This window comes from Malus domestica, chromosome 06 (assembly GCF_042453785.1).
Source record: "Malus domestica chromosome 06, GDT2T_hap1".
NCBI lineage: Eukaryota > Viridiplantae > Streptophyta > Magnoliopsida > Rosales > Rosaceae > Malus > Malus domestica.
The window spans coordinates 27054430-27071024 of record NC_091666.1 but is presented as its reverse complement, the minus strand read 5'-3'; the positions used below and the strand labels follow the sequence as shown (position 1 = coordinate 27071024).

Below are 16595 nucleotides of genomic sequence, written 5' to 3'. Positions count from 1 at the left end.
CATAAGCAAGTATATATTGGAGATGGCAAAGGTTTACCTATTCTCCACTCAGGTTCATCATCTTTACATACTTCACATAATACTTTTGCTCTGAAACATGTCTTACATGTCCCTGATTTAAAGCATAATCTTTTATCTGCAAATCAATTTCTCCTTGACAATTGGTGTTCCATGCATCTTTATCCTTTTCACTTCACTGTGAAGGATCTTTCTTTGGGGATGATGCTTTTTAAAGGTCCAGTTAAACATGGCTTCTGTCATTTTCATTCATTATCCTCTTATGCTAATTCTCATCAAGCATTCACTGCAACTGTCAAAGCTTCAATGCATCTTTGGCATCAAAGATTGGGCCACCCTTATGTTAAGATCATAAATACGTTGAACTCTCAATCTTGTATTTCTGTTGTTAATGGATCAAATAAAACTTTTTGTTCATATTGTGCAATAGGGAAATGTTCTAAACTTCCATTTTCTAGTTCTACTTGTACTACAAGCAAGCTTTTAAAACTTGTCCATACGGATGTTTGGGGACCATCACAGTAGTTTCTCACCATGGCTTTCAGTATTATGTCATTTTCATAGATGACTATACCATATATTGTTGGTTCTATCCCTTAAAGTGTAAATCTGATGTACTCTCTACTTTTATGCAATGGAAATCACTTGTTGAAAATTCTCTTAGTACTAAAATTGTTGCACTAAGGTCTGATTCTGGTGGAGAATTTATGAGTATTGCTTTCTCTAAGTTCTTAGATGCACATGGAATTCAACATCAGCTTACTTATCCTCACATGCCAGAGCAAAATGGGTGTGCAGAATGCAAGCACAGGCATATAGTTGAGATTGCTCGAACACTTTTGACAACATCTAAGGTGCCTCGTGCTTATTGGGTTGAAGCTTTTGCTACCTCAGTTTACCTTATCAACAGATTACCCACTATTTCTAGATCTTCTCCTTGGCAGTCTCTCTTCAAGAAAGTCCATATTATAAATCACTCAAGGTTTTTGGCTGCAGTTGTTTCCCTTGGTTAAAGCCATATACAACTTCCTAATTGGATACCAAAAGCAAGCCCTGTGTCTTCTTGGGGTATAGCTTAAATCACAAGGGCTATTTGTGTCTACATCTAGCTATTCACATAATGTATATCTCAAGGCATGTGCTATTTGATGAGTTGACATTTCCCTTTCATACCTTGCAACCTTTACTATCACAACATGTTGCCTCACCATTATCCCAATCTCTTATTCCATCTTCCCTAACTTTTCATACTGTCCCCCAAACCCTGTACCTATATCTAAACCTATAATTCCACTAGCTCCCTCAAATACTGTCTTCACATCCAATTCCATTCCCACATCAGATCCATCAAATTTTGCAACCTTATCAACTCCTGCAATACATTCACCCTCTTCACAGTTTTCCTTTCCTATCAATATTCACCCAATGCAAACACAATCCAAGTTAGGCATTTTCAAACATAAAGCCCTACCTGCAACTTAACACCTTATTCCTTCTCATTTTGCAGTTGACTATGTCTCTACAACCTACTTACAAGCTTCAAAACATTCTCATTGGCACACAGTAATGCAAAAGGAGTTTAATGCACGCCTAATACTGGTACTTGGTCTTTTGTACCCCCTTCTTTTTCTCACAATCTTGTGGGATGTAAATGGGTTTTTATGCTAAAACGAAAACCAGATGGCTCCATTAACAGGTATAAAGCTCGATTGGTAGCAAAAGGGTTTCACCAACAAGAGGGCTTGGCCTACATTGAAACCTTCAGTCCAGTTGCAAAACCTGTCACCATTAGACTCATTCTCACTCTTGTAGCTCAATTTGATTGGTTCCTAAATCAATTAGATGTCAGCAATGCTTTTTTACATGTGACACTTATTGAATCAGTGTTTATGCAACAACCACCTAGCTTTGAAGATCCAGATAAACCCTATCATGTTTGTCAACTTCACAAATCCTTCTATGGTTTAAAACAAGCTCCTCGAGCTTGGTATGACAAGCTTCATAATGCTTTGCACTCTCTTGGGTTCACAGATTCTCAAAGTAATCATTCCTTGTTTGTGAAGAGATCTCCCACTTTGGTATTCATCCTAGTTTATGTTGATGACATATTGGTAACCGGTTCATCCCTTCCAGCTTATCAAGAAGTTATAGCACAACTCAGTGCTCTATTTCCCATTAAGGATCTTGGAGCACTTCATTATTTTCTTGGCATTGAAGTCAAAAGATCTTCCTCATGTTTCTTTATATCTCAAACCAAGTACATCTTGGATCTCTTAACAAAAGCAAAAATGGAAGGAGCTAAACCTTGCAGCACTCCCTTTAGTATAACCAAGCTTGATGACTCATCTCATCTTCTTGAAAATGCTTCTGAATATCGATCATTAGTTTGAGCTCTTCAATATCTAACCTAGACAAGACCTGATCTCAGTTTTGTAGTCAATTTGGTGTCTCAGTTCATGCACAGTCCTCGAGTTTCACACATGCAAGTTGTTAAACGCATCTTCAGATATCTCAATGGTTCCCTTGATCTTGGTTTATAGTTCTCCAAGTGTTCCAAAGCTCTTTCTATTCAAGCTTTTTCATATGTTGATTAGGCAGGGTGTTCTTGGGACATAAGATCCATTGGTGGTTACTACATATTTTTTAGGAATTCACGTGCTAAGAAGCAACCAACTGTTGCTAGATCATCAACCGAAGATGAATATCGATCCCTTGCAAATACAGCTGCTGAAATTACTTGGATATGCAAATTACTTGTTGATATTGCTTATCATCTGCCTTGTTCTCCACAGTTACGGTGTGATAATGTCTCTGCAATCTACTTAGCCAAGAATCCTATCTTTCATACTCGGGACCAAGCATGTTGAGATCGATTATCATTACATTCGTGAAAAGGTTTTGGCCAATCAAGTCTATGTGCATTTTATTTGTACACAGGGTCAAATAGCTGATATTTGTACCAAGTCTCTATCCAAGTCCAGGTTCTTGCTTCTGAGACACAAACTTCAACTGTGAGTTCCACAGTTTAGTTTTTTTTTTGGGGGGGGGGGGGGGGGATATTAAGGACAAAAAAGTAATTAGACTTACAAGAGATATTACTTAAGAGGATAAGAAATCTCAGTTAGTTTTGGAGGTTTTATTTTCTGTTAGCTTTAACAGCTCTTGTATAAATACCCAAAGTGTAATGTTATTCATTTAATCAATGGAAAATACTTTTCCTAATAGATTCCAGATTAATTGAGTCAATGACGAGGCTAATGAAGAGCCTTAGTGAAAAGAATAACCGGCATATTCCTATATATATTGAATGCCTTTTTAAAATTGTTCAATTTGTTGTTTTAATTTCTCGGTTAGAACTCGATGGAGCTAGTTGGTTCTATTGTTTCACCCTCCATTTTATCACATCAAAATCCTATTCCGTTACTTTCTCACCAAACAAGCAAAAACTACATGCATAAACAAAAGGGTTCTTTAGATAGTCCGGACAAGTTGCATTTCATAAACAAAAACCCACATAAATTTAAATCTCCAAGTAGAATCCAATTTTCAAATAAACTGACACGTAGGCAAATAAGTGACCTATTATTACAATATATTTACAACTTATCCCACAACTCCTTAATTAAGTCAATAAAGGTTATCATAACTCACCCTAATTATGATGAGCAACAAGCCCCTATACTATTAATATATTATACCAACAAATTTACCTATATTTTGTAGATTAAATAATAAGTATATTTATCTGAGAAATATCAATAGTATGGTTAATAAGTATATTTATATGAGAAATATCGATAATATGCCTACTAATAGAGGCTGGGAATGCATTATAAACATGTATGAAATATTATACTAATTTACTTATATTTTGTAGATTCACTAATTTAAATGAGAAATATTAACAATATGCCACCTAATAGAGGCTCAGGATCCATGATAAACATGTATGAAATCTTATACTAATTTACCTATATTTTCTAGATTCAAAATTTTGATAACAGGTGCATTATTTTTCAAAATGACCAAAACTATTAGTACTAAGTAGGTACACTAATCTTTTCAAAACCAAAAAAATAGGTACATTGATATTCGAAAAATAAAACAAAACATACTAGACACTTCATTTTTTACCCTTTTTGTTTTAAAGAAAACAAAAACATGGTTTTTATTAAATCAATAGGGTACATTAATCTGAAAATTTATTGTTGAATTCAAAACGTTTTGAATTTTTATTCCTACGTCAATTAAAATTTCAAAGTCATTACACACGTTACAAGAAAATAAAAAAGCTTTCCATTTTAATTTTGATATCAACATAAAATGCTATAATGACTTAATTGTGGGTAATTTGGGGAATCCAAATAATATTAAATATGGCGCACAATCTCAATTAGGTAATTTGCTTAGGTGGAGAGTCATGGGTTTATGTTAGAAAAATATATTATTGTGAATTTTATGTAAAAAAATTTAAATTTAAAAGGATAAAGTCACATTTTCAATAAACAAGAAGAACCGAAGCAACGTACCAAAACAACATTATCTTTTGGTTTTCCTTATCCATTTCCTTTTCATACGTTCTTTCTTTTATATAAAACAATTGAATTTTGAGGTGGTGGTTAACTCATGCTTAAGACGCCTTTAGCTAATTCAAGAGATGTTGTTTTTGTAGCCTCCAGTATTGCATGCTCTCAAACTTTAGCAAGTGTTTGAACAGTCATGATAGTTGGTTCAATTCAAGCTCTTAGGGTTTATACCTTGCCACGTATCTACAGGTGGGCCAAATATCTCGTACTGCAGGACACCTCCCTAGGCCCGGTGGTCCCAGCAAATTAACACTCAGCATGCAATTGCATGCATATGTAATTAGAAGAAAAACTGAAAAATGCAACATAACATGCAAGGCATGTTGGTTGTTGGTTTGGTTGTGGAGGAAGGGGAACCATTAACCGAAACACTTGATCTTATTCTTCAAAATAATTATGAGGAGGTGTTAATTAACGTTAGGTTTATCAACTAACTTTGTTTTATAGAATTCAACGTCTTTATTATTGTTATCTCCTTATTGTCCCACCTAAATATTTCCATATATGAATTCTAAATTTAATCCTTTCAAATTAAAAATTCTATAAAAAAAAAATACAACTGGATTCGTACAAAAACACGTTAATATGAATTTAGCTAGGTTGACTGAAAAAATGTTCAATACTCCCTCTTTGCTACTAAATACAATTGAATTTTTGTTAATTCAGATACCTCTTCGAGTGATCACCAACAATAAGTTGTTTTAAAATTAGTTGAAAATGCATTCATTAATCTCATGTTGTAAATGCAAGTTACATTGAGTTTGACTTATGTGAAAACCTAACTAGTTACACAATTAACATGGACCCATATATAATTCCTAAAATTAGATTACTTCCTCCAAATTAACATGCACATAAAGCACACTCTTGACCCATGGAATGGAGAGTCTTTTCAGTGTGCCGAATCGTGGGGTAAAATACCGCATGCCATTATACAATTGGAGGAAATGTTTTTTTTTTTAAGTATCATTTCAATTATATAATGATATGTGGTATTCCGTCCAATATTCTGCATACACTAAAAATCTCTCCATGGAATTGGAGAAGTTTTTCTCTCACAAATCAAATTCATGCGACTGGATCGCTCCTGACATGATTACAATTTGTGATACCCTACTGAAACCTATAACTTGATTGGTGTACTTGGTAATGAAAATTCCTAAAAGTTTGCGGGGGGCTCTTCTAATAATTATTATCTCATATATTATCAAAACTTTTGACATTTGTTGAATGATGTATACAGACTGTACTTATGATTTTTAAATGGATAATACTTAGGTACTCGTTAGTCAGTTTTTCATATATTTATTTTTTAATTTGACCTAATTAAAAATGTTATGTTTTTCTTGTCTTTTAAAGTTCAAGAAAAATTAAATAGCATGTCTATTATTTTTTTTTTTATTCTTAAAAACTTGTGTTAAAATATTATTGAACCACAACAAAAAAATTGAGTATATAAGGTGCGTTTCTTGAGTACCTAAATATTATTGTTTTTGAATTTCATCAAACTTTTACATTGATAATTTTCCTAACTTAGAAGTTAGAAATCCACAGATATAAGTAATAAATATCAAATTTAAGTGGGACTTTACCAGCCTGCCATGCATTTGCCAATACAGTGCCTCACGTGGCCTGCCCACTGCCCAAGTGTTGTGCAGATCATTTTCCATTTTTGACCTAGCTGGGATCAACAATGCTGCATCATATGACAAGGCTGTAATTTTACAATATTTTCTTTACGAAATTAATAAAATTTACTATTTAGAGGAAATAAAATAGAAAACAGGTCAGAAACCAACCAATTTTTTGACCGGTTATCAGAGAAGAATAAATTAACGCTCACAATTAACATAAGTCACATAATCATCCAATAATCTAATACTAGCCGTTGGACTAAATCCAACTTTTAAGCTGGCAAACCATTGAATCAACTGTTTAAATTAGGAGCCTTAAATAACCAAGATAGATAAGGACTGTCGAGATTCAACGGATACTGTATTACGAAGTTACCTACTAAAAAATGAATTGTAAACTTAGATATTACTTGTTACCTAATCCAATCTTAATTGGTGCAACACCTAAATTTACTTGGCAGTCAACGCCAAAAAAAGGTTAGGGTGTTTTACTTTTTTCTTATGTGCATGCCTTACAAGTAGTCAAATTACGAAGAAATAAGTATTCAGAATGAACTATTTACTTGTTATCAAATCAAACTTTATCAGGTCAACACCCAAGCTTACTTGTACACATTGTTGTTAGTTTGTGTATACTCTGACAAATAATACCATTGTAATCATTAAAGTTATGTAAATAAGTATTAAGACGAGTTGTATACCCAGACGTTACCAATTAAGTTTTCGTTATCGAACCCTCGAGTTTACTTAGACGTTTGACTTGTAAGTGATTGTCAAATAATTTCTACCATATTTTGAATTCCACTCGCTCGCTCATTCATACTCGCTAACACTATGAAGTTCACGCCCACCATTCTATTAACTCCAGGTCCAGACAAATACAGTCGAGCGAAAGGAACAAGAGCAAAAGAAAATTAAGCAGCAGAAGCAAGTGGTAGAAAATTCCAGAAATGCCCAAAAAAAAAATTGAACAGAGGGCACACGTGGCCTTCCGAAAATGCCACGTCGCGGGGGTTAGAAAATTGGATGATGAGAGAGAACCGAGTGGCTTTCGGCTTCAGATCTGATGGATCCAAATATGTAACTCAAAGTTTAATACAAAATATAGAGATGTAACTCGAAGTTTAATACAAAGTACAAAGAGAGACTGCCCTTTCATTTATCATAAATACCGGGAAAGATGAGCCCGCATCCCACTCGGCACTCGAGAGAGAGGAGAGAGAGCGATTAAAAACAGAGTAAAACTTGACAAGTGAACTAAACCAATGGGGGAGGTCCTACAACCTTAATAATCATTTTTCTGATTTGATATTCTTCTTTTTGTATATGATTTGTTTCTCTCAAAGTTTGCATCTTTTGTTTATTGGGTTTGTGCTTGTATTTGGGTTTGTGTTGGTTTAGGAGGAGAAGAAGCCTGAGGAGAAGAAAATGGAGGAGAAGAAGCACGAGGAGGTGAAGAAAGAGGGAGAGAAGAAGCCTGAAGCTGCCGAGGAAAAGAAGGAGGAGAAGAAAGCCGAGGAGGGAAAAGATGGGAAAGTAGATGCCAAGGAGGGTGAGGACGCCGCCGCCGCTCCTCCGCCTCCGCCGCCACCTCAAGAAATTGTGCTCAAAGTTTATATGCATTGTGAAGGGTGTGCTCGCAAGGTGAAGCGGTGCCTCAAAGGATTTCAAGGTTTGGATTTTCATATTTGGTTTGTTTTTGTATTAATGTTATTGGGTTGATGTTTACTTAATTTTGATATTAATTTTCAGGGGTGGAAGATGTGAGCACAGATTGCAAAACTCACAAGGTGGTTGTGAAGGGAGAGAAGGCTGATCCAATTAAGGTTCTTGAAAGAGTTCAGAGGAAGAGCCACCGGCAGGTGGAGCTGCTGTCTCCAATCCCAAAACCGCCGACGGAGGAGGAGAAGAAGGCGGAGGAGAAAGAGAAGCCTAAGCCAGAAGAAAAGAAAGAGGAGGTGCTCGTCTCACTCAAAGATTAATTATTTTTCATAATATTTTTTTCCATTGCCATTTTAATTGATTTTTTTATTTTTTTTGAATTTATTGGGTTTATTTATTTATTTTTTATTTTTTGCAGCCTCAAGTCATCATTGTGGTGCTGAAAGTTCACATGCATTGCGACGCCTGTGCACAAGAAATCAAGAAACGCATTCTGAGAATGAAAGGTGTGTTCGATTTTTATTTTCTTTTTCTTTTTTCAGAGAAAATACAAAACCCGAAAAAGAAAAAGAAAAAGGTAATTATTTCTTTGATCCCTTTTCAGATTTGGGTTCATGCATTTTCCACCTTTCCACAATAAAAAAAATGGAAAACTTGAACTATGAATGCATTGGCAATTAACGGTCCTGATCTTTTATTAGCCGTGCAATGCAATCGGCAACCTCTATAAAAATAAAAAATAAAAAAAATAAAAAATAAAAAGAGAGAAAAATATTGAAAAGAAAATCACTTTTCTATATTTGTGAATCTCTTAAAAAATAATTATTCTCTCACCAATGACCAATCTTTCATTGTCAATACATTCTTCCTCTTCAATAATATAATAAATTATGTTCAAGATTTAACAAAAATCAGGTCCAATTAAAGTCAATTCAATTCCTTTCCAAGACCAAATCCCACCAATCCCAACTTTTATTTATTTTCTGATTTTCGTCGGCTTCAAAAAAATACTTATTTTTTACTCGAGCGATTTTCTGATTAATCATATTTGTGTGCTTTTCTATTGTGTCATTTTTATTCAGGAGTGGAATCTGCCGAAGCGGATCTTAAGAGCTCAGAGGTGACAGTGAATGGTGTGTTTGATCCGGCTAAGCTAATTGATTATGTACATAAAAGAACCGGGAAGCACGCGGCGATCGTGAAGCAAGAACCGGAGAAGAAAGAGAAAGAAGAAGCCAAAGATGAGAAGAAAGGTGGTGAGGAAGGTGATGACAAAGAGAAGAAAGGCAAAGATGGTGGTGGTGGTGATGAAGCAAAAGCAGAAGAGAACAAGGAAAATAAAGCCGACAACAATGAAGCTGCAGCCGCCGCGGCAGCTGGTGGTGCACCGGAAGGAGCTGCCACAGAAGAGACTAAGGTGGTGGAGCTGATGCAGAAGAATGAGTACTATTATCACCCACCAAGGTATGACATGGAATTGTATGCCCACCCACCTCAGATCTTCAGTGATGAGAACCCTAATGCCTGCTCTATCATGTAAAAAGTAGCGATGTCAAGGGTAGAATGGGAATATGGGAAAAGATGTTCGATTGTCAAGTACCATGTCCTGTTCATGTGTTACTGTGTTATCTTTCTTGCTCTGGAGTGAACTATATCATCTATCTACAGAGATAAGCTGTGGAATTTTGTTAGGCTGCTGCATTTTATTTTCCTTTTCCTTTTTTGTTGGTAACTTGTTACGTATATAAATATGAAAAAGAATAAAATAATAACAATTATATCATAGTATAATGACATGTGTTTATAAATCTTTGTGCTTTTTTATATCGATCTTTTTGATCCAAAATATGAAAGAAATAGGTGTTTCTACAATTTTACAGCCCAGTTAATTATGTTCTACTTAATTGCTGTTTTATGGCCACATATCTTTCCTGCTAAAGAATGGAAATCTTTCTCGTCATGCTAAATTTTGGAGTTGGCTAGCAACTGATTTTAACACCCTTTCTTTTAGAATTCTACACTATGTGCATATAAATCGTAAAAGAGAAAATTAAAGTATGGTTCTTGAACTTGGAATTTTGATTTCTAAATTAAAATTTTGTGAGGTCGGTCTCTGAATTCATTATTGTCCTTTTGGATAACTCATTATTGTCCTTCTGGATGACTTTCGCATTATTCTAAAAATCTCCGCCTAGGGCCACCTAGATTCCGTCTAGGCGTGGCGCTAGGCGGCTGGCCACCAGCCCGATTAATGCCTAGGTGTTTGAAAATTAAGAAATGACACCTAAACCTGCTGAGGTGTTCGCCTAGACTGCCTAGCCCACCCAGACCCGCCTAGGTTGCAACTCACCTAGGCAGAAAATAGATAACTTTCATTTAGCTTTTTATTTTTTTCAATAAATTGTAAGAGACTTACTGAATACTTAAATTAGCACACATTATATGCTTGTTTCCCATGTTTTCATTATATTTCAATACTTCATAATATATGTGTCATTCTATTTTGTAGTTTATGATGAAATTATATATATTTTAAATATAAACATACACTTATTTACATGAAATATAATGGATTTAGTTAAATCCGCCTAGGCAACCGCCTAGCCACCTAGGCGCTAGGCCTTAGCTTATCGTCCGACTAGCGTCTAACGTCTTTTAGAACCTTGAACTTTCGTAGAGCAGCTTCCATCTTCTATTGGTCTCTCAACATTTTTTATTTTAGGAAATTGTTATTAGCACTCCAAAAAATCTCATTTCACACTTCAAATTTTCTATATTTAAAAAGAAAAATACACTTGTAAGAAATGTATAATGAGATTTTTAGAGTGTTGATAACAATTTCCTTATTTTAAACAGAAGTTCTAACATTGTCACTCAGAAAACCACTACTACTTTATATTGTGACGAGTTTATTGACTAATTACTAATTTTGGAAAGAAAAAAAAACGGAAAGCTCACTTAAGACAGTCTAGGGACGTGTACTTCAATTTTCTCATTGTAAAAATACGGAGAAACGATTTTCTTGGAATTTCTTGGGGTACATGTATTCTCATTCACTTTTTCTTTTTTAACAAATAATATTATTTACATTAAGGGGAAGAGAGTGGGCTAAACCTCACAATAGACTAGCAATTACGTGGTTCAAATTCGTCTTTGACGAACCTAAAACCTCTTACTTACCAGTGAAGAATAAACCACCGGATCGTAGTACAAAATAGCTTCTCATTCACTACTTAAACAAGTGGATTTGGGTGGTGGTTGTAGGAGGGTTCAAAAGTGATTGAAATGAATGAAGCAAAGACTCCTAGGGTTTCCTATATTAGCACTTACAGTGGTTGTGAAATGTGCGATTCTGCATTGACCATGATTAATAAATAAATAAAAGAGAGAAAAGAATTAAGAGGATCCATGTTAGTTGAGACAAACAGTCATTATTTGACACTGGCAATAACAATTTTTTTTAATGCATAGGGTTGATGTTTAAGGACATGGCTAGGGTAATAAAAGAGAGAAAAGAATTAAGAGGATCCATGTTAGTTGAGACAAACAGTCATTATTTGACACTGGCAATAACAATTTTTTTTAATGCATAGGGTTGATGTTTAAGGACATGGCTAGGGTTTGTAATGATTTGGTGGTCCAAATTTGAAGTGAATCCAACGATTTTTTATAGCCCTCGAAAAATACTAGGTTTTGAATTTAGCATAAACTACAATCCAAAATGACAAAATTGATTTCAATCTAAGCCCAATCTTATATAAATTCCATTTGCCAATCACTTGTGCTTTTCTGCGCCTTATTTGTTATGGTGAATTTCTATGACAAATTGAAGCCGTACGTGGTTTTTACCTTTTAGTTTTACCCAAGGAAGAAAATATCGGTAATATCGGAAATATCGGTAGTCCGAAAACACGGATATATCGATGGAAATATCGGTAAAATATCGATATCGATAAAAATTACATGGAAACCACGGAAATTGTAAGAAAAACTTGGAAATTTTTATTGAAACTTTGTAGGATGTTTATTTAGTCAATTATCTATTAGTTTATCACAAAAAATTGGAAAGAAATGCATTGCATGATGGATTTAACATTATCAAGTTGATTATATAGCGAGCTAACAAACATTGTGAGTGTAGAAAATATGTAGTAATTAATGAAAGAAGTCTAAACACACCATAATCATTTATATATAATGAATTAGTACAATATTTTACACTTTATACATTGCATGGTAAGATACATAAGTGACTTAGTACCACATAGAGTTCCTATGAGGTTCAAAATTTTCACTATCTTCATCATCTCTATGTGTATAGTGAGTGTATTGTGAAGAGTAGTTATCCAATTTAATGAATAATAATCCAATTTCATAATAATCCAATTTAATGAATAATAATCCAATTTCATAAAAAAATAATCCTAATATAAAACATGGTGATGAATAATAATCCAATTTGATAATAATCCAATTGAATGAATAATAATCCAATTTGATAATAAAAAAAGGCGATAACAAGCCAATTGGCAAAAATGATTAAAAAAATCTAAATTGTCTAACTGACCGACACTCTTATAGACTCATTATATCACTTTTATAGACTCATCTTACCCTTATAAATTCATTATTTTTCTTGAAATTGATTAGAATCATTAGAAAAACAATTTTTTGCATTTCCATATGCCTAACCAATAAATACAACTTCTACTATTTCCCTGAAATTATATATTTTCACTTTTTCCCTGAAATTGAGTCCTTTATCCTAATCTAATATAGACCCCCAGATTAATTTATATTTTCACTCTTTTCTGAAATTATATAAATTGTGCAATTGAGTCCTTTATCCTAATCTAATCTGGACCCTTCATCTTGATTCTCACTCTCTGTCACGCTGCCACGTGGCAGCCCACTAACCCTCACCCTATCTCTCTCTCTTTTCCCGAGTCCCTCTCGGACCCCTCACTCTCTCAGAGTTCTCAACTCCATCTCTCTCTCGAACTCTCCCTCCCTCTCCTCCTGAACTCTCACCCTCCTGAACTCTCCCTCCCTCTCCTCCGTCTCTGGGAAGCATGGCGACGCGCAGAGGAAGCTCGGCTTCCCCGATCGCACCCACACCCAGGCACACCCAAATCCGTCCACCCTGATGCCAGCGCAGCATCTCCACCACCCTCCCTCCTTCTCCCTCCCTCTCCTCCGTCTCTGGGAAGCATGGCGACGCGCAGAGGAAGCTCGGCTTCCCCGATCGCACCCACACCCAGGCACACCCAAGTTTTAAGGTGAGATCCGACTAAACCCTATGTTGATTACCTCTTGCATGCGTGAAATCTGAACTTTATATGTGAAATTGATGTTAAAAATCGTGTTTTTGCAAGGTTTTTGGGACGAAATCGGCTCGGGAATAGGCACACCATCTCCGGCGTTCTTCTCCGGCGTTCTTCTCGGAGTCCGATTGCACAGTTCCAAAAAATGTCGCGATATTTCCAAAATATCGCGATATTATCGATAATATCGCGATATTTTGACGAAAATCACACGGATACCTATTTAAATATCCATTCCCCGAAAAATCGATATTATCGGAGATATTTCGCCGATAATATCGATATTTAAATCTATGGTTTTACCTTAGCCTCCTTTATTTCAATTTATTTGGGTTGTGTTATCCACACACCTATTTTTACTTCTCACATAATTCTCTTAATTTTTGGGTTCAGATCAAATGAATCGAAAATCAATTTTTTTATTTTTCCCCTTCTTCTGCATCTACCTTTCTTTTTCATTTTTCTAAGAATTTAATTTTTACCCCTTTTCACCTTTCTTGATCTCATCTAGTTTTCCTCAAAATCTATACATTATTTTTCACCTAAATCTTGTTTTTTGGTACAGATCAAATGAATCGAAAGAAAATCATTTTTTTAATTTTTCCCCTTCTTCTGCATCTACCTTTCTTTTTCATTTTTCTAAGAATTTAATTTTTACCCCTTTTCACCTTTCTTGATCTCATCTAGTTTTCCTCAAAATCTATACAATTATTTTTCACCTAAATCTTGAAATTGCCACTTTTAGAAGACCACACTTTCCTCAAAATTTCCAATCCTAATAATTCCTACTTAAATTTAATTCATAGTTGGGGCAGAAGAAACCGTGTTCCAATGAGCGGTTTCTGGGTACCTTTTCCTGCCATATATTTGGCTTTCCATATTATATAGTTAACAGTCCAGGCCAACCCACTGCTTAAACTTAGTTTGGAATATAGTCTGATAAATGAGACAATTCTCCATGGGTTTAGCACTCAAGTCTATAATCTTCAGCTTTAACCAAATGCTGCTATTTGTACGATCTAAATCATCTAGTTTAACCATTTTTCTTATAGAGTTGAAATACCATCTATGTAAGTTAAGCTCTTTCACAGTAGATCGGAAGAAGTGAGTGTACTACAATATATTAAACTCATGAGTGTTATTCTTATAAACTAATAGGCTTTAAACTCACACTAGTGTAGCAGTATTGTTATATTATCAAACTCTGGGTGTCTGATTCCTATATATAAGTATGTATCACTCGTACTCAAACTATTGTGGAGAGGTCAGTTAAGATGCAGTGCCGGTCTTGAGATTTTTGAGGCTCGGAACAACGTCAAAAGAAGTGCCCTAGTATAATTCCACACAAGAAAAATCATTTGTTTAATTATTCGTATATGTGCTTTTAGAATGTTAAAAGACACATTTCACATGTACACCCTTTATAATGTTACCATTATTGAAAAACATTTCAAACCCAATACTGTGTCGCCCCATCAAGGTTCGAGTCCCACTGTCAGTAGTTTTGTATTGGTGGGCGAATCTGTAAAAACCAACAAAGAGGACATAGACCCTTCTGTAAGTCCTCAAATAAACTTATAGTATGTCTTGACCTAAGATGGGATAGCCTCACCTCTCCCTAAACTTTTGTTAAACAAAAAAAAGGGTTTTCTTTGTAATGAGAAAAGAAGCTAAAGAAATTACCAGTACCCCAAATTAGTAATTACTGTCCTAAAATCTTACAAAGTTTGCCAATAAAAGTGAAATAAGGACATGGGTGGAGGCACATTGGACCAAATAATACAAATAGGGATTCAGTGATATGATGCATAACAATCATACTAGTACTATATATGGTGGTCGATATATAATATAAGGATATTAGCACATGCAATGCCTTTTGGTATTAGTGATAGTGAAGGTTGAAAGTAGCATGTCGAGGGGTGTACCAACACTGCTAATACAGTTTAATCATGGTTAATATTAGATTATAGGACGGTCTGCAGCTCGCCCTTTTCAAAAAGTTTGTGTACATGACTGGTTTATGTATTCTGCACATCAGATTCCACACCTCACATGCTAATTTCATCATTCCAGCTACAGGTTCTTTGTTTTTGTTTCTTTACGTAGGGTTTTCAAAGATACCAAGAGAGAAGCTGTTGGACCTAATTGAAGTTGAGCCCACAAAAGCATGTTCCTAATCATTATTAGATTATAAAATGCACGTAATCATTATTAGATTATAAGATACGTACGTATACCATTCTCGGATCATATATAATTATTGCAAATTCAAACCTGAATTGATCGCTCAAATGAGACGTCAACATAATTACATAAGAACATGCTCATAGTAAAACTTGAATTCTACTTCTTAGAGTAAGATATGTCCTTATTATCCCATGCTTCTTCATTTGCTCATGATAAGGAATGCATGTGTTTATTTCTTTGAAGCCCTAGTACAAACTTATGTAATTTCCCATTCTCTCAGAAAGATAAGGTCCCTATTTCCCTTTCCCTCCAAGTACATCATAATCTCAACATGGGAAGCACTTTGTGGTTGCTTTCTTTGTCTTTTCTTTCCCTTTTCTTGCGGTGCCAAACAAGATATTCTGTATTAGAGTTCATGGACAACTCATTTCCTGGATATTATTTTGCATGCACCCAACCTAATTAACCACACACTCGCTTTCACAAACTATCCAAGCCTTTCGGTACGCAAAAGAAATTTCAATGTAGGCACCAATTCTGGCGGTGGAAAGCTGGAAGCTAGTGGGTAAGATTAGGTAGATTATCCTACCGGTTGCCAACTGAAATCTCACTAATCACCCCTTAATTTCAACAGGTAATGATTAAACAAAAAACTTGGGATTCTGGACAACCATAGTTGGTATGGCAACAATTGTGTACAAACGAAAAGTAATTATACATTCTTTTGTTCAAATAAATCTAGAAGTGAATTGGAGATGGATAAAAACTAATAGAGTATAAATTTATGAATTTTTTGATGTGATGAAAGTGTATGATTGAAGTGCCTATAAAATAACTAAAAGTGCTTTTAGATTATTATAAAGTTACAAATACTTCTGATTATGCTTGATAAAGTAAACTAAAAGCATTTTTGTGTTCCGAAAGGCATTTGCTTTTTAAATAAAGTTGTGATTTTACTATAAAACTAATTTGCTATATGTGGATAATCAAATTACTTATAAGCATATGCAAGATTTCTTATTTCTCCGATGTGAGATTTATGCTCAACATGCTTCCTCTCGTGTGGCGAATTTTCAAGTCTAACACGCGAACAACACAAATTGGGTGATGTGGAACACGTATGACCGTAAGGCTCCACGCATGGGACAACTAGGCTCTGATACCATGTAGATAGTTGAGGT

At 34.9% G+C, this 16595-nt stretch overlaps 1 protein-coding gene across 1 annotated transcript; it reads left to right on the top strand.

Annotated features, from left to right (window-relative positions):
- Positions 1–7282: 7282 nt before the first annotated feature.
- LOC103437526 (heavy metal-associated isoprenylated plant protein 7-like) lies at positions 7283–9691 on the top strand. Its single transcript, XM_029103820.2, has 5 exons — positions 7283–7512; positions 7640–7910; positions 7991–8196; positions 8319–8406; positions 8983–9691. The coding sequence occupies exons 1-5, from the start codon at positions 7504–7506 to the stop codon at positions 9438–9440; spliced, it is 1032 nt and encodes a 343-aa protein (XP_028959653.2). The 5' UTR covers positions 7283–7503; the 3' UTR covers positions 9441–9691.
- Positions 9692–16595: the final 6904 nt, after the last annotated feature.

What these genes read in the sequence shown, in the direction of transcription:
- LOC103437526 (XM_029103820.2), top strand. An exon ending in CAGAAGAAAAGAAAGAGGAG is followed by an intron (nt 8,197 to 8,318) that starts GTGCTCGTCTCA and finishes TATTTTTTGCAG; the next exon opens with CCTCAAGTCATCATTGTGGT. An exon ending in ACGCATTCTGAGAATGAAAG is followed by an intron (nt 8,407 to 8,982) that starts GTGTGTTCGATT and finishes ATTTTTATTCAG; the next exon opens with GAGTGGAATCTGCCGAAGCG.